Raw genomic sequence first — 24,365 nt, forward strand, 5'->3', positions numbered from 1 at the left:
AAGCGGTCGACCACAGGAGCAGCGACCTGCATACAACCTGACGGAGCAGGGGGAGCAATTTCGGGTTTAAGTGTCTTGCCCAAGGACAGGGCAACCGAACCCTCGATCTTCCGGTTTGAGAGACGACGACTTATCCATTGAGCCACTACTGCCCCACAAACTCGCACCTCTCCAGCTACCACACCTGGTCTGCATGCACCAAGACCTGAACCACGGTGACCTCTACGGTTCCAACCCATGAGTCCTCATACAGACTGAGCTAAAGCCACAAGTCAATTTGATCCAATAATACTTTGATTTATTGCCATTAAGGTTTTGTTTTATTTCCCTTTGGAAACCAGTAATTCTAATTTCTAATGGGACCGCATTTTATTAATTTTATTGTGCGCCTATTTAGTTATTTATTTATTCGAAATAGTGCACATTAATGAACATAATATTATGTATTAAGATATTGCACAAGATATGGCTCTGTACAAATCAATATAGAAAAATGGATATGCAGTCTATGCAATTAGACTTCTTTGTTTCTTTTTTTCACATGCTGCAAAACAAATTTCCCCTCAGCGTTGGAGTGGAAGTGTTCTTTTTGTAAACGTTCACTTTGTTGTCCTTAATCCATAAATGTGGACAGACAGAAAGAAATGAAGACTTTGGATCATTAGAGGGACTTAAAAATAGAAAAGCCAACAAGACTGTTTGGATCTACATTTCTTCAATAAAACAACTACTGTTTTTATTCATTTATATTGCCCCCGCCCCTCCCTTTTAATGATAACTTTATAATGTGTGCGATATATTGTTTGACAACTGTTGCTTCTACCATCGTGATTCATCATCAGAGGTGTGGCTGTGAGCGGAAATACGAGAGCTAGAAAGCTAGCGGAAGGTAGCATGAATACGACCGGAAATGACAAGTTTATTTTACTAATTTAAAAAAATGTCATAATTACCTGTATTATAATTCTGCTTTTATTGGGCGGAAAAAGTCAAACATTTCCCTTGAAAAATAATTTATGTATCCTGTTTTATTTTGCGATACACTATAACGAGCCAACAAAGCGATATTAATCGTTTATTATTTAAAAATAACAGGAATTATAATGTAATGTTTTATTTTGAAATTTATAACCGGTAGTTGTGTTTTATAGCGTATTATTAGCTTGATACTGAACAACAACAGCTGCTTTACCAAAAACCAGAAGGCGTTAAAGTTGTTTGGGATGTGACGATCACTAATCCGTGTTAGATGTAAAAGTTGTATGTGTGTGCGCGTGCGTGCCATCCGCCGCTCGTTCATGGTGTTTCTCTGAGATCCACTGCTGTCTTTTTAAAGGTAAGTCAAGCTGTTTACTACTTGTGGCTTATAAAAGTCAAGTTTTGGCCGATGTGTGCTAGCCTGCATTCACGTTACCTCCGCTAGCTTAGCTGATGTCTTGTCTCACCACAGGGATAAATAAACGCTATGTTGTATAAATTCACCCCCTTCACATTTAACACGTGCAAAGTTGCATCTGTTCATCGACATTTGCAAGTTTGCTGCATTAAAAACAAATATGTGGTTCCCATGGAGCCTGAATCAATGTGCAGCAGGTCAACGCTTGCAAGCGAAGCTATTCCTCCAAACTTGTCGAAAGAGAAAGCTGCAGAGAGAGTGTGTTCCGCTTTTCTCCTTAAGCCTGAAAAAGAATCACACAGACGACTGTGTAACTCTGCTTGTGTCTTATTTTTTTTAACATTTTTTTAATAATTTGTCTTTTTTTCTTACGTTTTCAAAAAGAAAGTCATGTGTTATTGTGTCATCTGCTGAAATTCTTCCCTCTAAACTATCAAACTGGCCTTTCTGTTGAGTTGAACATACTTCTTCTTTCACCCCTGACAGCCATCAGAAGTTTTTTTTTTTCTTTCAGGGTTGCAGATTTTGTTTCAACATTGAGGGTGGTCACATATGGAAGGGATTTTGAGTCGAGAATGCTTGGAGCCCTCACATTCAAATTTAAGCCCCACATGCACCAATTTGTAGTGGTGCACAAAGTATACAAGTTCAATACTCGAGTCAGAGTTTAGATGCTCCTGGTCAAATGACCTCAATCCCATAGTGAAAGTTGCTCTGTCAAATTATTCCTTGTGATAAAGTTCTGGAGTATGTGCATGCTCTTAAAAATCCCTTATCCAAACTGCTTTGACCAAAGAGATCACAAACGCAGTCAAGAGTTTGTCTTTTAAATCAGAGGTGTGGAAGCATTTTGGCTTCCCCAATGAAGAACATGAAAAAAAAAGGTGAGAAGATAACAGACAAAAACTGTTTGCAAATATTGCAAGAGGACTAATAAGGAAACTACACAAACAGCACAACCAACACGATGCAGCGTTTAATTTGCACCTCAATGAGAAGCTCCGATCACCTCCTCTTGATCACATCAAATTAAAGTTTATTTCTATAGCACATTGGTCAACCAAGGTTGGTTTAAAAGTGCTGTACAGGCCAAAAAAGCACACTATGAAAGACAATAAAACAAGATGTCAAGCTCAGCTTGTATTAAAGGCCAGAGCAAAGAGGTGGGTTTTTAGCAGTGACTTGAAGTTTTCTTATATTAACAGGTAGGAGAATAAACACATAAAAGACCAAACCACACTGACACGCGAGTTAGCAGCAACTAAAGGAATCTTTTTCTTTTAGCCTTCTTTTGTCTGCAGTCTCATTTTGTAAAATAAATAGTGAGAGGATAAGTTTAAGTGAATCGTTAAGTCCCTACATTTAACTGAGAACCGTCCCCTTGAATTCAGAGCATTGCACAGTATTCAGATGGTCATAATTTAAGTAGCATATGTTGTACTCCTGACGGCTCCTTTTCAGTGCCTGAGGCCCTGCGTCCACCGCCATGTTGTATCTGAAGGCCAGCTCTCTTTTTTTTAAAATACTTTTTAATGAGTAGAGGTTAGAGTGTTTACAGGAGAGAGCAGCCGTCTGGAGAAGCGTTACCTCTTTCAGCACAAATTAATTTACAATATAGAAACTCTTTTGGAATTTGTACTGCTTGGACTAATGCAATTGGTAATACATGTGTGCATGCACTTTGTGCCAGAGGGAATGTAAACAGTTAAATACAGTGATGATACTGTTTGCATATCAACAATAAAAAAATAAAAAAAACTCAACATCCTGGAAAAAAAAAATCCACTTTAAGAACATGTGAACACCAGAGCATCAAAGATGCGGTCGCTCCACTCGTTCGGTTCTGTCCACCCACGTACTGTAATATCTTAAAGAGCGAGGGTCTCTGTCGTTCTGGCACAGCCATCTCTGATTTCCTGTTGCTTCTGGGTCAGTCCCATGTCATTCATTTCATTTTTCCTGAGACTGAACATGAGCTGGCCGAGGACTAGTTGAACAGACCGGCTCAGAGTTGTTGGATTAGCTTATTACCGCTCTGTCAAAGCCACACGACCACCGCTGCTTGTCTTTTCTGTGAAGAATGTTTGAAGGTTAGCGAGGTCACTTCAGGGTGCAACACACAGTATTTACCAGCACAGCAGCTTTCAGTAGTAGTGCAGTCTTTGACGCAACATCCAGTGTATCCATGGCAACGACAAACCTCGTCCGCCATGGCCGCGATGCAACAAGGTTTTGGCTCTGCTAACTTTTGGAAATATTTGAGGTAATAAAGTTCTCAACCATAAAACATAATGGGGTTAGTAATTTCTCACTAATTTAGATATTTTAATGTCAACTTTCTAAAGAGATTCGACTGTGTATGTTTGCCTCTGGCTTTTTTTATGACTAAGAAACTGGGGCGTAGATCACCATGGTAACTTAATGAACACTTCACCTGCCCCGGAGCAGGTTTTGTTGGAGGTCTGGACTGGGTGAGGACATTCACATGACTCGACTGACCGGTGTGGTGAAGCTCATTCTGTTCTCTGCCTGCCAGGAGATTATTTCAGTATATTATTTTGGGATTATTTTGTTGATACTGTGAACGTGTCCAGCTACATGAAGCCTTCATTAAAAGGCAAAAAGTCTTTGACTCAGTTGCCGGTCTTCATGTTGTTGTTTTTTTGCGTCATGGCTCAGCTCCAGGGCGTCCCAGTCCGTCAGGGAAAGTTCCTGCTGGGAGAGACATGTGTGAACAAGTCACTTTTTTTTTTTTTTTTTTTTTTTGGAACATTTTTTTAGGAGTGATAATGTGAGATGGGTTTGTGAGAGCAGGTCATCAGAAAAAAAAGTCCAGTGCGACTTTATGTTCGTGTCGAGAGTGACCGACGCATGTTCTACATTCTGTAGACGACAAACTGAAGACAACTTTTATCCAGTCTGTGATTTTCTGGAGTTTGTTCGAATTATCTTTTTGAAGCTTTGAAGGGATTTTAAAATAATCTGCTTACCAGTTGGATGCGTATTGGTTCCTGTTCTGTTCGGTCATCGGACCTCTTTCTCTGGAGGGTTTTGTTTCTTTTCCTTTTCCTTCACAATCTCTCTCTCTCTCTCTCTCTCTCTCTCTCTCATCACCTCGTTTTATGTGTTTCTCAGGCCATCTCTCTGCTCCCACAGGAGCACCATGGCTATGTGGATCCAGGCCCAGCAGCTGCAGGGCGAGGCGCTGCACCAGATGCAGGCGTTGTACGGCCAACACTTCCCCATCGAGGTGCGACACTACCTGAGCCAGTGGATCGAGAGCCAGCTCTGGTATGCAATAGAACCTCACTCTTCATTAAAACCCTGAAGTCTACATGTCAGTGTCTTATCAGTCGCTCAATGTGCTCAAAGTAGATAAGAGCATTTAGTGTTGAGTGCTCTTGGAAAACAGGGGATAACATTATAAACCAGGCAGTCCAAGCATGAAAAAAACCCTCAAAACTTGAAGAAAATACTTCTTATGATAGCTAAATCCTTAGCCTCACCTATATCAACTACAGCTGGTGGCAGGCAGGCAGACAGGGGAAATGCTGCGTTCATGTGGTGTCAGGCACATTGGGGAAAAAACAGTTTCCTTGTTTTAAAATGCTCATGAAGGCCTGCTCAAGTCGGAACAACAACTCATCATAACATGGAGGGCAAAATATGTTGAGATACTTTTGATGAATGCACGTGTAATGTGACGATTCTTCGATCGAGGTTTGATGTGTTCAGGGACCTCTACAGGCGGTACGGAATCATCGGCATCGTGAGATTGACTGAAGTATGTAGCCATGGTTAATCCTGATTCTGATAACGGTCCCTCAGGTCTCTTTTTGTCTCCGTGTATGCAGCGTCTACCGGTTAGCTTTGATGGACATTTGTCTTGAACTGATATCTTTTTATTTAAATGAACTTTCTAGCAACATAATCATTCAGAGAGTAACAATGAATATGTTCCCTGCTTTAGTAAAAAAACCCAAAAACTAAATATACTACAAATTTCAGTTGACTTCACAAGGAACGCCTACCTTTTTAATTGATGCTGTTGTTGGTTCTTGTTCCAATAGACATTCAGTCTCTCAAACCCTGCTGTGGCGGACCAATCAGAGACGACTGCAGGGTCTGAATGCCTTGCCCCCTCAAATTCCTGGACCCTCAGAAAGTACTACGTCCCTAGCAGGGTCTTTGTTAAGGTGTAGATCAGTAACCCCAGAACTACATTCAGACTCTGTATCCTGCAGTCTAAATGCACATTTAGTGAATCATAGCTTTAAAAAGACAGAATACAAATCCTCAGTCATACCAACCAACGCCGCTGCAGGCGACCGGAGACAGCAGCTGTCTGTTTGTTATTTCAGGTCGGCAAACAGTGAAGTCTCTCAAGTCATTTTAGCATCTCATAAAGGAGCAGATGTTTATGTTTTACAAACTGACAGAGAGTAAAGGAGAGGGCGCGTCACAAGTTTGCATGATCCATCCGTCCTTTATCTACACAGCTTTCCCCATCAGGGGTTGCAGGGGGCTGGAGCTGATCTCAGCCGTCATTGGGCGAGAGACGGGGGTACACCCTGGACTGTTTGGCCAGTAAATCACCGGGCTGACATTTAGAGACAGACAGTCAGCCACATTCACATTCCCACCTACGAGCAATTAAGAGTCACCACTTAACTTTACAAGCGTGCCTTTGGACCGTGGCAGGAACTCGAGAGTACCCGGAGAGAACCCACGCCTGCACGTTGAGAACATGCCAACTCCTCACAGAGAGGCTCCTGTCGAAAGCAGGACCCCGCTTGCTGGGAGGCAACAGCGCTAACCGCCGCACAAACCATTTACCAAACCATGGCCCAACACTGGGAACCCAGGACTTCTGTTTTTGTTGCGGTGGTTAAAAACAGATGGATATTATTAGATTAGTTCTGCTATCTCAAGGAAGTGCTTAATTCTGGTATCATGACATCCGAACTCAATCCAAACAAAGCACAATATCTAATCATTCACTGAGGTTCCTACTGGATTATTCATAATGACATTCAATATATCGGTACACAAAATGGTTTAAAGAAAATAAGAAGGCAATCATCGGAACTCTGGATACACTTAACTTTTAATCGAGTGGCAGCCTTACAAGAGCCAAGAACAATGTTACAACAGGCTTTAGTCACACACACACACACACACACACACACACACACACACACACACACACACCACCAGCATGACTCGATAAAGATGAATGGCGTATCAATCTGGTGGACATTGGGATACAAATGATGATCTGAAGAGGTTGAAAACTTTCAGCATCTCTTTTGCTGATTCATGTGACTGCTTCTCGTCGGTTGTCGTTTACATAGAGGTGTGGCCACACACCAAATGTTTGTTTGAGGTCGAAACACGTTGAGGTTTTAAGTGATTGAGCCAATGTAACAATGTATTTACTCTCCAGTGCCTGCTTTCCTTCACTTTTTGTTTTTAACGGATACGACAGCTGAAGAGAGGCAAACTGTTGGAAGGAGAGAGAGGAAGATGACAATCATGCAAAGGGCCAAGTGTTTCCTGTGCACTTTTGTCATACTGCTGATGAAAACAGTCAACAAACACGCGCAGTCAAAGGCTGGCTGTCCGCAGGTGGATAGGCAAAGAGAAAATGAACGAGAGCAGATTAAAGTAGATCCTATATAAGACTGACCTCATGAATGGACTGATTCCTCTCTGTTTGGTTGGCTTGGTGTCTGCAGCACTCTGAAGAGGTGTTTAAATATGTTCATGATTACAGCGTAAGCATAATTTATACTTCTGCGTCACGGACCCGACGCAGTGGCCCTACGCGATCCTCCAAAAAATCCTGACTACGCGTTGCGTCGACGCAAACCGCAACGACTGTGATTTGTCCGCTCAGAACGTCATCTCCGGTCACAACGGAAATATTAAAAGGATGTAGACGGCGAAAAAAGAAGCCGATTGACATTCAAAAGTATCGAAAATGCATTTCTTCATCCAGGTTCCTCAGTGTGTGAAATTCACCCGTTTTCAGCCTCGATGGATTTAGTTTTCGGACAGACCACCTCCGCAAACGTCTCCTTCGTCGCCACTGCCCCCTAGCGGCTTTGCGGTGAATTGCAGAGCAACGCGTTCCCTCGATGCAGAACTATAAATGCACAACTACGGCTTTGTAGGCACGCCGTGGACGCAACGCATTAGTATAGGCTTTAGACTTGCAGGGCAACGCGCACTTTCTGTGATGAGAAATCCTACCAACTGGGTCAATTGGCGGCAGTAGCTCAGTCTGTAGGGACTTGGGTTGGGAACCGGAGGGTCGCCGGTTCAAGTCCCGGCACGGACCAAGTCCGGAAACTGGTCTGGTAGCTGGAGAGGTGCCAGTCCACTTCCTGAGCACTGCCGAGGTGCCCCTGAGCAAGGCACCGAACCCCAAAAACTGCTCTGGAGCGCCCTCTGTGAGCAGCCCCCTCACTCTGAGACCTCTCCATTAATGCAGAGTGAAAACCGAATTTCCCCTCGCGGGATTAATAAAGTATATGAAAAAAATAAATAAATAAATAAATAAATTTAAAAACTCAATCAACGGCGAGATGTTTGAGTGACGGGGAGTTTTGAAATTGACGTGGGACTGGTTGATAATCTCGATTTGTGTTAACCGCCATTCACAGGGATTCAGTGGAGTTGGACAACCCGGCTGAGGAGGCCAAAGCCAAGCGTCTGCTGGACAACCTGGTGAGTGAGCTGCAGAAGAAAGCCACGCTTCAGGGGGGAGAGGACGGCTTCCTGCTCAAGATCAAACTGGGTCACTATGCTAACCAGCTCAAGGTACCTAACCTTTTCTTTGACATTAAAGTCTATTACACTCTCTCGTGTGTTCTGTCCAATGGTTCAATGACTCGTCTGCCTGAGTACTGACACTGTGTTTGGTGTTTGGGTTGTGACGAAAACAGACAAGTCATAATGTTTTAAAGGACATTAATTATACTCACTGAAACCAATAATCCTGTCAGTCTGGGACACATATTGAGATGCTTTGTGAGATGTGCGGCTCAAAAACCTTCTAAATGATTTGATAAAGGCGACAGTAACTTCCTTCATTCCAGCCACGGCTTGAAACGGTTCATTTCAGACGTTGTCTCTTTAAGGCCCCCCTGTCCGCGTGCCCACTTAGCTCTGATTGGCCGGCTGTGTTTGCAGTCACAGGGACATTTCAAGCGGCGACCTCCGGCGTTGAAAAAATGAAGACGTTGCGCTCAGTGAGCGCAAAATGCTGCAGTTCATCGAGGGTCCGCTTGAGGCTCGCTGCAGGAGCCTCGAAGTCACACACACACACACAACCAGAAAAGCCTGTTCTAACAGCATAAATTGACATGTTTACAGCCTGGTACACATAACAAAACAGGTCTGAGTAGTTATCATCAGGAGCACACAGTGTAAGGGGGCGTCAGTGTTTTTTTAACCATAATGAGAAGGATACGTGTGTGTTAGGCGAGGAGCTGGCCTGATTGACAGGTAGGCTCGATGTGGCGATTTGTCAGAAAGCTTAAAAACCCTCCTCCTCATTAGGTTGACTGAAGGAAAGGCTGAGACAGGATTTCCAGCATTACTCTCTTCCTCTCACCGGTACTCTCTGAATGAGACTGTGAGAAACGCAGAGTTACCCGGTGCGCTGATGTAAAGGCATGTTAGGTCATAAAAGCGTGCGGCTCCTCTGCCTCCTGAGGTCATGGGCAGACCGTCCGAAAGTTTCTCGAATTGTTTACGAGTGCATGTGTGTGAAACAGCTTTTAAAAAGTCAATGAGTGCTGCAAAGTTAGCAGAACAGAAAGGGCTCTGACTGTGACATTGGCATAAATGTTAATATGGTATTGGATTGAACTTTTTCCCTTATGATTGATTGGTGGTGTCCCAGTGAGTGCATACTCTAATGTAACCTTGGGGATGCATATCTGACCAAAGTCTAGTCAATGAAATGCTGATTCTGTTTTTGCGTGTGTCAGTGTTTAATGTGAAACTCATGCAAGAGGTGAAGGGTGTGTTTACAGGAAATGACTGTAATTCAGCTTCATGTGCCAAAAAGTGACCTTGTTATTTTTGTGTGTCAAATCTCTGCAGAGCACTTATGACCGATGTCCCCTGGAGCTGGTGAGATGCATAAAACACATCCTGCACTCGGAGCAGAGGCTGGTCCAGGAAGCTACGAATGTAAGGTTTAAAGTTATATCTCAACTAAAGACGGATAAAGAATGAATTATGAATACAATCAAACACAGCAGGGCGCCATGTTCACTATTTCATGTAGCACTCATCCTGTGTCAGAAGAACACAGGATCAGGCAACATGCTGTATAATGCACTGATTTATAGCATAGTAAAAGAACAACATCAATGGACATTCAGTTCATCTATCCGTCCGTTATCTGTCCTGCTTTTATACGTTTTGGGTCTTGGGAGGGCTGTAGCTGATCCCCGCTCTGTCATTGGGCGAGAGGCGGGATCCACCCTGGACTCAGTTGACCTAACAAGCATGTCTGTGGACTGAGGGAGGAAGCTGAAATACCCGGACAGAACTCGTGCATGCACAGGGAGTACATGCCAACCGCTCACAGAGAGGCTCCTGTCGAACCGGGACCCTGCTGCCTGTGAGGCAACAGCGCTCACCAGACCTCAGACACACACGGATGAGCTGTCATGTACAGGGAGTCACAAAAAAAAAAGAGACACACATATTTATTTCCAAATTGAGGCCTCAATATACATAGTGTATGGTCCGAGCGTAGATCCAACATAGTTTATGGTTTGCTCCTGTTAGTCGAGGGTCTGTTTGAGGTTGGCTGCAGAGGACACAGAAGTCGCATACACACCACATTCTAACAGCAGACATAAACATGTTTACAGCCTGGTTAAAAAAAAAAGAAATCCGACTGATTCACTCATGTCTCCATCAGGTGGATGACTTTCTTTTTTTTAAATTTGATGAGTTATAATCGTTATTCACAGAATTCACAGGTCCAGAGCTGACCTGATAGACAGCCCGGAGTGGTGAAACTGTTCATCTGTTTCACCACTCTGCGACGTCACGAGTCAAGTGTGTTCTAGTTGCTCCAGGAGTACTTTGGTTTTGTCAGCTAATACCAGACGATAACAACACGCTACGTGACAGTTTGTGCACAAAATGAAACGACAACAGGAGGAGCAAGCGGCTAATAAACAAATAAGCGGCCATGTTGGATTTTAGCTCGGGCTACTAGACTTTCTCTGACATTCCCAGTAATAAATACGACTTCAGGGAGCGTTCCAGTTGACATTTCTGACTGGGAACTCCCAATATCCGACTTCCCAGTTCAACTGGAACGCAACATAAATCAAGAGGCTTAAAAAGAGCTGACTCAGCTGTCAGCCTGTCGTCAGACTGACTGGAAGTTCGAGTGAGACTCTTTCAGCTCTGTAGTAATAGTTGGGTGACGTCACTCAGGCTTGGTCCTTTCATATTTACGATGTTTGGCTTTCACAGAAGCCTGATGTCCCTCCCTCCCCTCTGGGACTTCCAGGTTTTGTGCAGGGTTCTGATGGTGCCGTTTCACATGAAGGACACTGGGCCCCTGCTGTGTTCAAGCACTTTAATGTCTCCGTTGTATAGTTGTCTTATTTCATATAGAGTGTGTGCGTACTCATTTCTATAAGATACAGGATTCGACAAAGGAAGAGCTAAGTAACAAAGCTGGTAGTATTTATCTCACCGTAACTACATATGCGTCACTGGTACAGTCACAACAAAGGAGAAGCACGAAAGCAGCATGTGGATGGGTTGAATGTTTTGTGCACAGGCCAGCTGTGGGAGTGGAGGGCAGGCCATGGACAGCCTGTCGCAGCGCCACCAGCAGATCAACCAGGCCTTTGAGGAGCTCCGTCTGGCCACGCAGGAGACGGAGAACGAAATGAGGAAACTGCAGCACAGCCAGGAGTACTTCATCATCCAGTACCAGGAGAACCTGCGTATCCAAGGTTAGGACGAATACACATGCATACACACACACACACGCACACACACACACACACACAGGTAGGCTTTATTTGTCAGATATGCACCGTGTTAAACATGCAGCACAGATGACATTTCAATCCCCTCAACCCACAGTGCAAACCTGCAGTGCATTAAAAAAACAAAAAAAGCACCAAAGAATAACAATAAACAATTAAATAAAAAATAGCAGTTTGAAGTGTCAAACTAACTTATATTATTAGTTTGATTGGTAAACAGGGAAGCATGAAATTAATCAAAATAATTCTCAAAAAATAAATGACAAACAGACAGATGTGTGTTATATTAACAGCTGCACCCTCACAATGCTGCACTGTTCTAAACGTTGACTGCTTGGAGGTCACGTCTTTCGCCTGCCTGCGTGCGTGCGCTCACCCGCCCTCCCTCTGTGTCCACGATCGGCCCATATTAAAAGATAGAACGTACTCTGTTATGTAATCAATACAGGCTGTGATTTGACCTCACACACCCCACTGTAATGCCTCAACCACATTTGCATTTGAATGGCGTGAAATGAGAAATATTGAGCAGTGAATCAGGAACTTCAGGGAAGTTCTCAACATCAATCTGACGAAGCGAGCTGTCTTTAAGCCAGCCATTTATGAGGTCACGTGTTTATTAATCCGATTCAACATCTGAGCTTCTTGTTTGTTTCTCACACACACAGTGCTACTCTTAAACTTGATAAATGGGATTTCTGGAAGGTCCGAGGTTGGAATCTCAGCTCCTGCAGCCACATGTCCAACACACTGAACCCCAAGCTGCTCCTGCTGCAGCGTACAGATGTGTACAGATGTGCATGAATGGGATGAGTCACTTCTGATCATCAGGGTGTGAATGTTTGACGTGCAGTGTAAAAAGCGCTTTGAGTACCGTAATTTCTCGACTATTGAGTGCAGCTGGATATAAGCCACACCGGCTAAAAAGAAGTAAATGTATTTGTACATGTATAACATGAGCTATTTACACAGAAAGACGTTACACAGTTTTTTTAAAACTTTAAATTAAATACGTAGGCTACCGGTAACAATCACAAATACGAAGCCTTGTGGAAGGCCTTTATTGAACAGTGCCTGTTACACGGCTGATGAAAAAGATTACTGTAATAAATAACACAAGAAAAAGTCCATCCATTCAATACCTCTGAATTACTTCATCACTCACTTCCTCCGTTCTTTTTTTTTTCGTTGTCGCTGTCAGGGTCAACTTTACGTGCAGCAGCTCTATTTCCTTCTTTCAGGTCGACCGTCTTTAACTTGAAAGCTGCATCATACGCATTTCTGTGTTTTTCCATTATTAAGAATCGTGCATGAAGTGCAAAATGACTGATATTAAGATCCGATGTGACGAGGTTCAAAATGTTTTTGCGGCAGAAGCTCATTAACACCCCCCCCCCCCCCCCCCCAAAAAAAAAACAAAAACACACAAATTAGACGCATCATTGTAAGAGCCGCAGTGTTCAAAGCGTGAGGGGAAAAAGTAGCATCTTATAATCCGATAATTACAGTAATCAGGATACTAAAAAAAAAAAAAAACAAGCTCTCAAGTTCATGTTCCAATGATTAGGTCAGATAACCTCTCACTGAATGAGAAATACACAGAAATAATGTCAACGATTAAATATGTGATGATACCAGACTAACAGAGAATTTTCAAGTTAGGATCCCAGCTGCCATTGGGCGGGAGGTGGGAGAGTCTGTCCGACGGGGATTTGAGGAACCTTGAGCCCCCCATGGGGGTCTAGTCAGGTTCAAACAGAGCCAGATTGGTGACACAGGAAACTCTGCCTTTAGACTTTATATTCCTCTCATCCCGCTTTGTCAAGACACTTTGGTAATTGTCAAGAATTCTGAATGCGATGTGTAAATGCCTGTGCTTTCCTTCCTACCTGATCACCCCGGTGTAAACAGAGTGTGTGCCTGTGAAGCTCCTGCTGCCCTTATTTTACAGTGCAGGCTCTTCATGCTTCCACAAAGCTGTTTAAAATCACACAGCTTCGGCACGACGATGGCAGAGCCGAGAAGCAGCAGCGTTGTAGAGACTCTGATAGTAAAAAGTCCCGTCTCTCTAACAGCCCAGCTGAGCAGCCTTTCCTCTCTGCCGCCTGCCGAGCGCACCCAGCGGGAGACCACCCTGCAGAGCAAGAGGGCCACTGTGGAGGCGTGGCTCACCCGAGAGGCCAGCACACTACAGAAATACAGGCTTGTATGTAGACGACACACACACACACAGAAAGGACACGACAAGCCGCTAATGCACTTTTTCTGATCAAGGCGAATTATTGGTTTCACGTTAATAAATCTAAAATAAGTTATGGTGATATTCTCGTCGGCTCCTTCATCCTGTGTTACTCGAGTGTTTGAGGGTTTCGGCTGTTGCCGTGTTTGCAGGATCTGTCAGAACAACACCAGAAGACTCTGGCTCTGCTGAGGAAGCAGCAGACTCTGATCCTCGATGAGGAGCTCATCCAATGGAAGAGGAGGCAGCAGCTGGCTGGGATCGGGGGTCCTCATGAGGGGGCGCTGGATGTCCTCCAATCCTGGTATTTTCTATTTAGTACTTTAGTTTATTAAGTAGGCGAAAATAAGTTGTTGATCTACATACACCTTGATTTATCTGCAGACGTCCTCGATAAGACCATTATAGCCTCACTTTCCTCTTTCCACCTCTGCTTCCTCTCCCTCTCCCTCAGGTGCGAGAAGCTGGCTGACCTGATTTGGCAGAACCGGCAGCAGATCCGACGCTGTGAACATCTCACCCAGCAGCTTCCTCTGCCGGGCCCCATGGAAGAGCTGCTGAGCAAGCTCAACGCTGACATCACTGATATCATCTCCGCCTTGGTCACCAGGTGACGAGCAGACATCATTGTTTTTTCCTCTACTCGTTCAGATTCCGTGCTGATTGAGAAGCTCTTATCAGAGACACAGTGTGCAGTGTACTAAACCACAGAATAATACCAGTATCCCATTGCACAAGAGCTGAATGAAGCGAGGCCTCAGTTTCACTTCTCTCTGCATGTGAATGAACCTGCTGCAGGTTATATTCAAGCTCAACACAACCCTGTGAGGCAGCAACTCAAACAAACAAACAAACAAAGGGCTTCATTTTGAATTGTTTTTGGACAATAAAAGGGATTCTCTTTGCCTTTTATTAGTTACTTTTCCAGCTTTTTCTCAGAGTCGCGACATGGCTCAAACTAACACACATTACCAACACGGCTGCCAAAACAGTGAGCCCACCCCCCCACCCCCCACCAAACCTCACAGCATTGAACAGTACAGTCCATGACATGCATTACAACCACAACAGAACAGGACATGACCACGCCCACTGAATCAGCACCTCCCTCTTGTTGCTGTCTGAGTGAGGCTACCGAGCACTGAGCTGCAGAGAGGCTCGCTCCTGGAAAAGCCTGAAGCCGTAACCGCCCTAACAGCAGGCCTCTCTGAATCAGCAGGTTTTCGTGTTTAATGTGTCGGGCCGACCGATATGCATATGGATAATATCTGTCAGGGGGAAAAAAATCTGATTTAGATGTATGGGCTGATATCTTTCTGAGATCCCTGTTCGACCTGCAGAGATGTATGGATATAAAAATAGACACACACCTATTAATCCCTCAGATGCAGTTACCAGAGGGTAAAGATGTACAGTATTATAAAGACAGGGTGCTCACTCTACTAGAAAGTAACTGTGCATGTACGTACGTCCCAGCTTGACTCTCTGGAGACTAGATATGTTAGTTGTAATCCATGCTGGTGAAAGAGGACTGTTAGTGGAATACAAACTCAAATGAAGTTTGGACTGGTGAATAAATCGAGTAACGTTGGCGCATATCAGTGATTAAAATGAGCCGATACCGGTCGTCACTGGATTTGCTGATATTATCTGTTTGTCTATTAATCAGTCGAGCTCTCGTATTGTGTACTGTGTCATGTATGCTGTTGTTTGTTGATTGCTGTCAAACCTGTAAACCGTCAACAAATCATCAAACTCTGAACTTTTCTTTAAACATCCATTCCGCTCGGATCTTCTTGTGATAGATAATACTGACCGACCATCTTCTTCCTCTTCTTGTTCTTCTTCTTCAGCACCTTCATCATTGAAAAGCAGCCGCCTCAAGTGTTAAAGACCCAGACCAAGTTTGCAGCCACAGTGCGCCTTCTGGTGGGCGGGAAGCTCAACGTCCACATGAACCCGCCTCAGGTTAAGGCTGTTATCGTCAGCGAGCAGCAGGCCAAAGCTCTGCTGAAGAATGAGAGCACGCACAGGTGAGGAACGCAGGCAGACTCGTAATCAGCCTCTTTTCTTCACCTTGACTTTAATAATCAGGAATGTGAGCCTTTGCTTTAAAATGACAAGAAGTGTAATCAAATCTGTGCAGCCCTCACCATCACATACTGCACACGACATGAAGCCTTTGAAAATCCACTCCCAGTCATTGTGTTTTGCAAGCTGTGCTGAGGCTGGCACTTTTTACCATCTTTTCGCCGTCATGAAGACGCATCAATGCAGCAAGATTTGAGGGACGTGGTTCTGCACATCACAACTTTCCCCGTAGACTGAGAGCTCAACTACCGTACTGTAGTTAGTATAAGTACAAACGACGCAAAGGCAAAACAGAAAAGAGCTGCGCACAACCTGCATGTTGTAAACTTTGCTGAACACAATAGAAATCACCATTCGCCTTTTATCTCCTGTGAGTCGTCCGAAATCAGACTTACATTCTGGATGTTACGTTATTTACCATTCAGGTTTAATTTTCACATGGGTTAATCCTCGTGTCAGTTCTTCTGTTTTTGGCCCTTGTAGTGAAAGCAGCGGAGAAATCCTCAACAACAACTGTGTGATGGAGTATCACCAGGCCACAGGCACCCTCAGCGCTCACTTCAGAAACATGGTAAGATCGGAAGTGTGTTTTTTTTAATTAAGGAGCTGATCAATCAAAAAATCAACCACCAATATGACTTGTGTGTGTGTGTGTGTGTGTGTTCTAAGAGCTAAGTAGATCAGGAGTTTGCACAGCAACATGACATCGTGTTTGAGTTCTCACAGGCTGAGAATTCAGACCTTTTCGTTTTCCTCCTCTGACCTTTGACTGACAGTTAATGTTGCACAGAGCATGTTTCCCACCGACTGCCCTCAGCACACACTGCCTTCTGCTGCTTTACACAAGAGGAGCTGCTAATATTGTTCAAAGCAGCCACACTGACGACACGGCTTCGGGATGTGTCCAGACTTTATAAAACCGGGGTGGCCCTCCTGGGTCACTGACTTATGTAGGGGTGGGATGACGTTTGTGGGCACACGCAGGCAAATAAATTCCATTTCCATTTCCCCCTTTCTTATCCCCAGCCCCACTCATCACATGTTATTTGGTAGCATACATCTTCTTAGCTTTGATTCTTTGGAAGATGTATGTCAAAAGTCACAATTTGAAGAACGTTCAAAATTGCATGCTAACTCTTGTACCCTGTCTAACTTGGCAACTTTAATTTATTGGCAATTAAATCCATGTGCACAAGGTTTCACTTTGGAATTTAAATCAAAAGAGCAAAGTATTAATTTTTATCTGAAAGCACTACGATGAAAACAGACAAAATACTGCGTTCTTATTTAAGTCCCGCCTCTGATCAGGCCAATAGCCAATGATAGATTTGGATTCTGGGGAGGCCACCCCTCTGACACGCCCCTGGATGTGTGCTATGATATGCTATATAAAGTGTAGCCAGTCATTGGCTGACATCCAGTATCTACATGTCATCTTTGAGTCTCTACTCCACCAAAGCATGATGAATGTAATAGATTGAGCTGCACCACATCGACAGATGAGATGAAAAGAGGAAGAGGAAGGTACATGACAGCGTAGGAAACGCCCCCTTCCCCTTTTTTTACACCCCTCTCTTTCAGTTCGCATGTCGATCGTTTCACAATCGGTGTTTTAAGGTTTTCTAACTTTTTTCTTCTTTCCAAAAAAAAAAAGAAAAAGTGTGACACTTAGGAAGCAGGAAACCGTGTTTGGATCCACTGAAATCGATGAACAATGATTTCTGTGCAGTGTTTGTGAACGTATCCAGCGATTTTCATTCTAGATTTGAAGTGTTTTTTTTTTTTAAATCAGATCATTTCAGGAGAGCTGCTCCGGATATTCTGCTGACCTGGCTGAGTCTATCTCTGTCAGCAGTGGGGCAGAATTCGCTATACGATGCTATAAGAATATTTACCTTTTTTTATATCGATGCTCAATGTTTCTCTTTTTTTTTCTAACAGCAACCACAGTCCTGGTTGCGATACACATAGTGGTTGCAGTGTGCTACACTGTACACAAATAAAAAGCAGTTGATGAGCTGTTTCAGATGGTCTGTTTTTTTTTTTGTTTTTTTTTTCCCTCTCTTTTCACGTCTCGTCCTTCAGTCGTTTGTTGTGTTTTCGTTTCGCAGTCACTGAAGCGGATCAAGCGTTCAGACCGGCGGGGTGCCGAGTCGGTGACGGAGGAGAAGTTCACAGTTCTGTTTGAGTCGCAGTTCAGCGTCGGGGGCAACGAGCTGGTCTTCCACGTCAAAGTAACCGCACACTAAATCAGTGCTTTTTCAAGCATCTCCCACTTTGAGTCATGATTTACTTGAATGACTTCTGTTCTTTGTGCTGTTCGTATCCTGCAGACTTTATCTCTACCTGTGGTGGTCATCGTTCACGGCAGTCAGGACAACAATGCTACAGCTACAGTCCTGTGGGACAACGCCTTCGCTGAGCCGGTGGGTTGACTTTGACACACAATGAGGTTTTTTTTTTCTGTCACCACGGTGCTGAGAGAAAACCTTCTCTGAAGCAGGAGCTAAAAGGTCTTCCTCTAAACGGGGTTCTAAGAAGTAAAATAGTTCATAGTTCCTGCGGTGCAGAATGACTAAAAAAAAAGGTTCCAACAATTCCTTCAACTATAGAAAAGTTCCTGCCAGCCGAGAAGGCCTATTGATTTATTTATTTAGAAACAAGTACATTGTGTCAGGCAGATGTATTTCATCCTTTCTTCATGCATGCAGCAGAGATTTAAGAGTTTGCAGACAGCCTCGTTCTTACAGCTGTGCAGGATGAGACCAAGTTTGAGTCGGGCCACATGCCAGCAATAGAGCCAACCACTGCAGCTCTTCATGTGTCTCTGCAAACAACAAAGATGGCTGAATGTCTGCTGCATGGCTTGGTTTTCATTTCACATGTTTCTTATGTTATGTAGGCCTACTGCTCAAAGGACTGTTTTTGTTTTAATCACGTCTTCAGATGTTGCAGCTCACCATATTTGTCATTAATTCAATTCAATTTTATTTGTTTAGCACATTTCACACGACCTAAACCCAATGTGCTTTACAGATACGTTAGCAGCCAAAGGCATCGATGAGAGGCTAATTAATAAATCGATAACCTGGTTTTGGAATGCACAGCCTTGCTTTTATCCCGTGTTTTCTGGACGTCTTCTCTCGACAGGGCAGGGTGCCGTTCATCGTGCCAGACAAGGTGCTGTGGCCCCAGCTGTGCGACGCCCTCGACATGAAGTACAAGGCGGAGATGCACAGCGGACGCGGCCTGTCGGAGGACAACCTGGTGTTCCTGGCGCAGAAGGCGTTCACCAGCAGCAGCAGCAACCCTGAGGAATACCGCAAAATGACGATATCCTGGGCCCAGTTCAACCGGGTGAGGCGACGCGCGCGTCTCACTCTGACGCAAACACACGAAGAAGAAAAATGATAAAAAAAGGCCGACTGGCTGTGTCCATGTGCACGTACTGAACATATAACATGTTGATTTTGTGTAGGAGAGCTTACCTGGACGCAACTTCACCTTCTGGCAGTGGTTTGATGGAGTCGTCGAGCTCATGAAGAAACATCTCAAGCCTCACTGGAATGATGGGTAATAACTTTTTTTTTAATTTTTTTTTACAGAAACTCATTTAATTGTGTCAGTTTAGACGACAGCAAACACTTGATGCAGGAAGGTGAAGTTGTAGATGTGGAAAATAGAAATAACAGTTGACAGTGGCTGGTTCAGATTAGTTTTATTTCACTGTGCAGTGGAGAAAATGTTCACAGGGACCTGTGAAAACCTCTCTGACTTTTGTAAAGTCGTGTAAAGATCTTAGGGGGAAACTGCAACCTCGATGAGCACCTAACGGATAAGACGGAAAAGGAAATACAGTCTGATTCACATGTTCAGCTCTGAGGTCACGAGGCCATCTAGATAACACAAACATGAAGCAGAAGGATTCACTTGTTTCTTCGGCCTTCGTGGCTTTTTTGGTGACGAAAAAAAAGATGTACAAAACATGGAGTAAGCTTTTTCCAGAATCAAATCAATAAGTGAAGAGGAGAACTGAAGCCCATGTCAGATTTGTGACGTGTAGTCTGACTCAAATAATCGGGACTCAACTTGGATTTACTCTGATTCCTCTTTGGTGACTCGAGTCTGGGACTCGAGGCTCAACTTGTTTTTGGTGACCACGGCGCTGTGACAAAAAAAAGAAGCTGACATGGTGTTTTTTTGTGTGTTTTTAGGGCCATCTTGGGTTTCGTTAACAAGCAGCAGGCGCAGGACATGCTGCTATCCAAACCCAACGGCACCTTCCTGCTGAGGTTCAGCGACTCAGAGATCGGAGGCATCACCATCGCCTGGGTGGCAGAGAACCCCAACAAACCAGGTATCAAGCTGCTGACAGTGCTCTTAAGCTCATTCAGTTCTACGAGTGAACGCGTGTGTTCCTACGTGATTGTAACCGTTGGTTCTTCTCGTCTTTGGAAAGGTGAGAGGCTGGTCTGGAATCTGTTGCCTTATACAACCAAAGACTTCTCCATTCGCTCCCTGGCAGACCGCATCAGCGACCTGAACCACCTTCTGTTTCTGTACCCCGACCGGCCCAAGGACGAGGTCTTCGCCAAGTACTACACCCCTCCACTCTGTATGTGTTTGAGTTCAACGCCTCACTGCCATAAGTTTAATACAGCCGTGTAAAAATCCAATGTTTCTGACCTCTGTGTTCACTGCAGACGTCTGAATCCATTGTCAAGGATAAGACAGTTCAAATAACTCTGAGGCGTATTTCTTTTAATGCTGCTTGTCTTCCTCACAGCAAAAGCAGTGGATGGATACGTAAAACCACAGATCAAACAAGTTGTACCAGAGTAAGTTGTTCTTTTGTTTTTTTAACTGCGAAAGCTAAAATCATTTCAGATTCACAGAGCTGAAAGGAAGATCTGAAAAATGTCAAGAAAAAAAAAAAAAGGAAAATCTGACATCTAGTAGACAGGCTTCTTATTCTGCTCTGTACAGTCTATAATTAAACCTTTAGTCTTTTTTAAATGTTTGATTATTTTGATGTAATCACAGGACTCTGGCATTAATTTATGTTAGTGATACAGCAGAAATGTTCCCTGATTAAATCCCAGCTGCTCGAGGTGTCAATACAATAAAGTTATCGGAGATGTACACGTGCAAATACAGTGAATACCAGAGTCCAGTTTCACCTGTAAGAGTTAACTGGTACAGTCAGCTCACCTGGCATTTAACGAATGCATTGTTTTTAACATCACCAGTCAATTAGACATGATTATCCGTCATTATAGAGCTGCAGCAGACATGATTTTTACTGCTGAGGTAAAGTGAGGCTTCTGTCTGTTGTAGATTCACAACCCCGAACCCTGAACCCAGCGGAGGAACTCCAGCGTTCATGGACCAGACAGCTTCTCCCTCTGTGAGCCACCCCAACAACTTCAATGTCTTTCCTACAATGTAAGTACTCTCCTTTCTGTCATGTGTTAATACGTAAGCTATCCACTGAATACAATGATGAAATGACTGTGCTTTATCATCAGACATTAAGAATGTTACGATGAAGTGCTGGAGCCAGTATGTCCTCCTCTTAAGTTTTAGATCAGAGAAGGAAGGCTGATTTAAGGCACCTGAATTGATTTCTGCTCCGTTCTGTTCCTCCTGTATTTCTCTGTTTTAACGGCACTGCTAAAAAGAAATTTAAATGAAGTCCTTAGTTGTCATTCAGGGTCCTTTCACCCGGAACATTCCTGCTCTGTCGTTTCCCCCCTCAGAGCCGACACGATGCTGGACGCGGACGGAGACTTTGACCTGGACGACACGATGGACGTGGCTCGCCACGTGGAGGAGCTGCTCCGCCGGCCGATGGCTAACCAGTGGAGCAGTCAGCAGTCCTGAACCTGAGAGCTGGAGCTGCTGCTAACCTTCAGGTCCGGACAGAAAACACAAATCCCTACTGGACTGTCCTCACAACAAGATGTCCCGTCTGCAGCCTGAGCAGATGAACATCAGGAGTCACTATTCCACCTCAGTTTTAGCTTCCCACAGGAGCTCTGGGAGACACAGGTCTGATATTTAATCGCCCTTTTCTTGCCTAAGTAAGTGTCCCTTAAGTGTTACCGGTCTTTAATGTCCTCTTACACTTCCCGTAGTTTCTCAGGACTGTTTTGGATGGTCTCGGGGGGGGGGGGGGGGGGGGGGCTTGATTTTTGGACAAACAGTTAATGTTTTATGTAAACCCTGAATTCATACGTGCCTAATGAGCATTCAGCTGGAACTGGGAGACTTTTGTATAAAAATGCACAGAAGACACACAAGCTTTGTTTTCAATGTTTTTTTTATTGTCAGTTATTGCAGCTGAATGCTGACAAACTGAATCGCCTTGTATTACAGGGAATATTTGTCAGGTCATTAGTTTCTGCTTCATCCTCAAATGAGATCATGTCAATTTTATTGAACATTAGCCACTGTGAAGACAAACAGTATTTGAGTCGGTTGCTTTGAGGACAGAGTAAGTATAACGAGAGCACAAGCAGGAAACGACACACTTCCAATCCGGCATATTGCTTTTATTATTGCTTTGTATTAAGAAAAATAAGGTAAGGATTAAACCTGCGTTGTTATAAATAAAATAAATGCTGTGTGTGGTCTGAGTTCAACCTTCACCTGTGATTCAGTTAAACCAGCTGCCGTTTCCAATGAGCTTTCAACATTTCTAAAACATTGATGCTTTTCAGCACTGCCCGATTTTAAAACAATGCATTTCTTTTTTTAAATGACTGATTGTGTTGGAAAGTACCAAACCTTTAAAAAAAAAAAAAAGCAACAGATCCTCACACGGGTGAAACTGCAGGAGGTAGTGCTGTGAAACGTATTGAAACTTTAGTATTTGTGCAGTTTAGACAGTGATCAGGGGTTTTCTTCCATTCTTTGTTTGATTAAAAAAGAAACCAGAAATGATCCATTAATTGATGCAGAAGACTTCTATTTTCATTGTGGTGGTAGCCAAACTGGTATGTGGTATTGTCACAACCATCCTGTCCCATTAAAGAGTCCACCAGAGGTCAGCAGACCTGAATTTCCACTTTTCACACTTTCAAGAGGAATCAGCAAAGACTTAAAGGGATACTTCACCCATTTGAAAATGAGGGCTGGATTCACGACCATTCAACACTACTATCATGTTTCTAATGATACACAGCTTCGTGTAAATGGGTGAAGTATTCCTTTGAAGTTTTAAAAGGATTAAAACAAAATGTCTTTGTAATACTGACATAAATGTGTTGGTCACAATCCCGAGTGCACACACACACACAGTGGTGTGTAAAGACACTGCAGGATACCTTTAAACAGGGGTGCCTTTTTTGACCCAAGATATACTTTTCAAGTGTCCAACTTCCCGTGATCTACCAGTGCAGTGTCAACAAACCCACACATGTTGTTTCCAGTCTGCAGTAACTAACTTCACAACGCTCTTTCTTGTCACACAACCACGAGGCATCAATCATCTTTATTTATATAGCACTTTATTTACAAAGTGCTGAACATTAAAATCAATGCTCCCCTCCTTTACATCACAACCCCTTCCTCCCTCCTGCACATTCCTCTCACACAGTTGTCAGTTTTAATAGTGCACTGTAGCGCGCGCGTACACACACGCATGTTAAGTTTGGGAGTGTGTAAACGTTCTGAGCAGCCGTCAACTTCCTGTCATGCATATCTCGCAATACATATCTCGCTCTGTCGCCAATCATAGCAACGCGGTCGGCGCGAAGACGTCCGCGTCATTACAAAATCTTGGAGATGCGCGGCTGAGCGCTCAGACACTCTGCAGACCCTCCTCGCGATGTCGCGCCAGCTGTGATTGCGCAATATTTATGTCGACTCGCGGTCGACCAGTAGACCGCGGTCGATTGGTTGGACACTCCTGCCTTTAAACATGCTGTAAACCCGATGTAAACTTCATACTTAGTATGAAGTGTACTTTAAAAGCAGGGTTGGTCATTTTCTCCAGATAAACTTTTAAGAGTTTGGTTGAAATTGTCTTTGAGTCCTGAAAGAAGACAAACATGTTTCAACAGGAATAATCAGGATTTTACCGAGAGTCATTTGAGTGAGAGTGGAAATCATCACCTTCTCAAAAAACTTGCCTTAGTCATTTGAAAAAAGATTTTTTATTTTTTTTTGCTTAACTCTACTTCTTTTGATGCTGCCCACTTCTGATAAACCTACATCCTCAGTATAACAGATAATGAGATTCTACAGCTTTAGTATAATGGCCTGTGTCAAGAGTGAGACTTAGCCTGTTTTATTTTGTCAAAGTCAAAAGACAACATGTCTCAGGCAATTATACAACCTTGTCAAGATGGTGGCTGCTTGTAGGAGGAGAAGAATCTACCGAGCCACTGAAGTGCCTTGATTCAGGGCTCATCCCATATTGGTAAGTGTGGAAGATTATTATAATATAGGCATGGCTATAAATGTGGCATAGTTATTTAATCTCAGAGTGGGAAAGAGGTTCAGAGCCAAAGTTAACCTGTGTATTTTTAACAGAATTTACATTTAGAAGTGAATAAACTTTTTTAAATAGGTTTAAAACTAAAAGACCAAGAAA

At 43.7% G+C, this 24,365-nt stretch overlaps 1 protein-coding gene across 3 annotated transcripts; it reads left to right on the forward strand.

Moving 5' to 3' along the window:
* Positions 1-1,129: 1,129 nt before the first annotated feature.
* Positions 1,130-22,404, forward strand: LOC306842414 (signal transducer and activator of transcription 5B-like). 3 transcript variants are annotated; one of them, XM_079372652.1, is made up of 19 exons: positions 1,130-1,336; positions 4,532-4,687; positions 8,065-8,221; positions 9,512-9,601; positions 11,223-11,400; positions 13,512-13,642; positions 13,828-13,979; positions 14,130-14,285; positions 15,529-15,708; positions 16,226-16,337; positions 17,878-18,000; positions 18,100-18,192; positions 18,917-19,123; positions 19,245-19,339; positions 19,981-20,123; positions 20,226-20,381; positions 20,553-20,604; positions 21,104-21,211; positions 21,526-22,404. In XM_079372652.1, the coding sequence occupies exons 2-19, from the start codon at positions 4,560-4,562 to the stop codon at positions 21,647-21,649; spliced, it is 2,385 nt and encodes a 794-aa protein (XP_079228778.1). In that variant the 5' UTR covers positions 1,130-1,336; positions 4,532-4,559; the 3' UTR covers positions 21,650-22,404. The 3 variants fall into 3 exon arrangements, with proteins under 3 accessions (XP_079228778.1, XP_079228777.1, XP_079228779.1); XM_079372651.1 differs by having other exon boundaries at positions 4,553-4,687; XM_079372653.1 differs by having other exon boundaries at positions 1,131-1,336; positions 4,553-4,687; positions 16,250-16,337.
* Positions 22,405-24,365: the final 1,961 nt, after the last annotated feature.

This window comes from Symphodus melops (assembly GCF_947650265.1).
Source record: "Symphodus melops genome assembly, chromosome: 21".
NCBI lineage: Eukaryota > Metazoa > Chordata > Actinopteri > Labriformes > Labridae > Symphodus > Symphodus melops.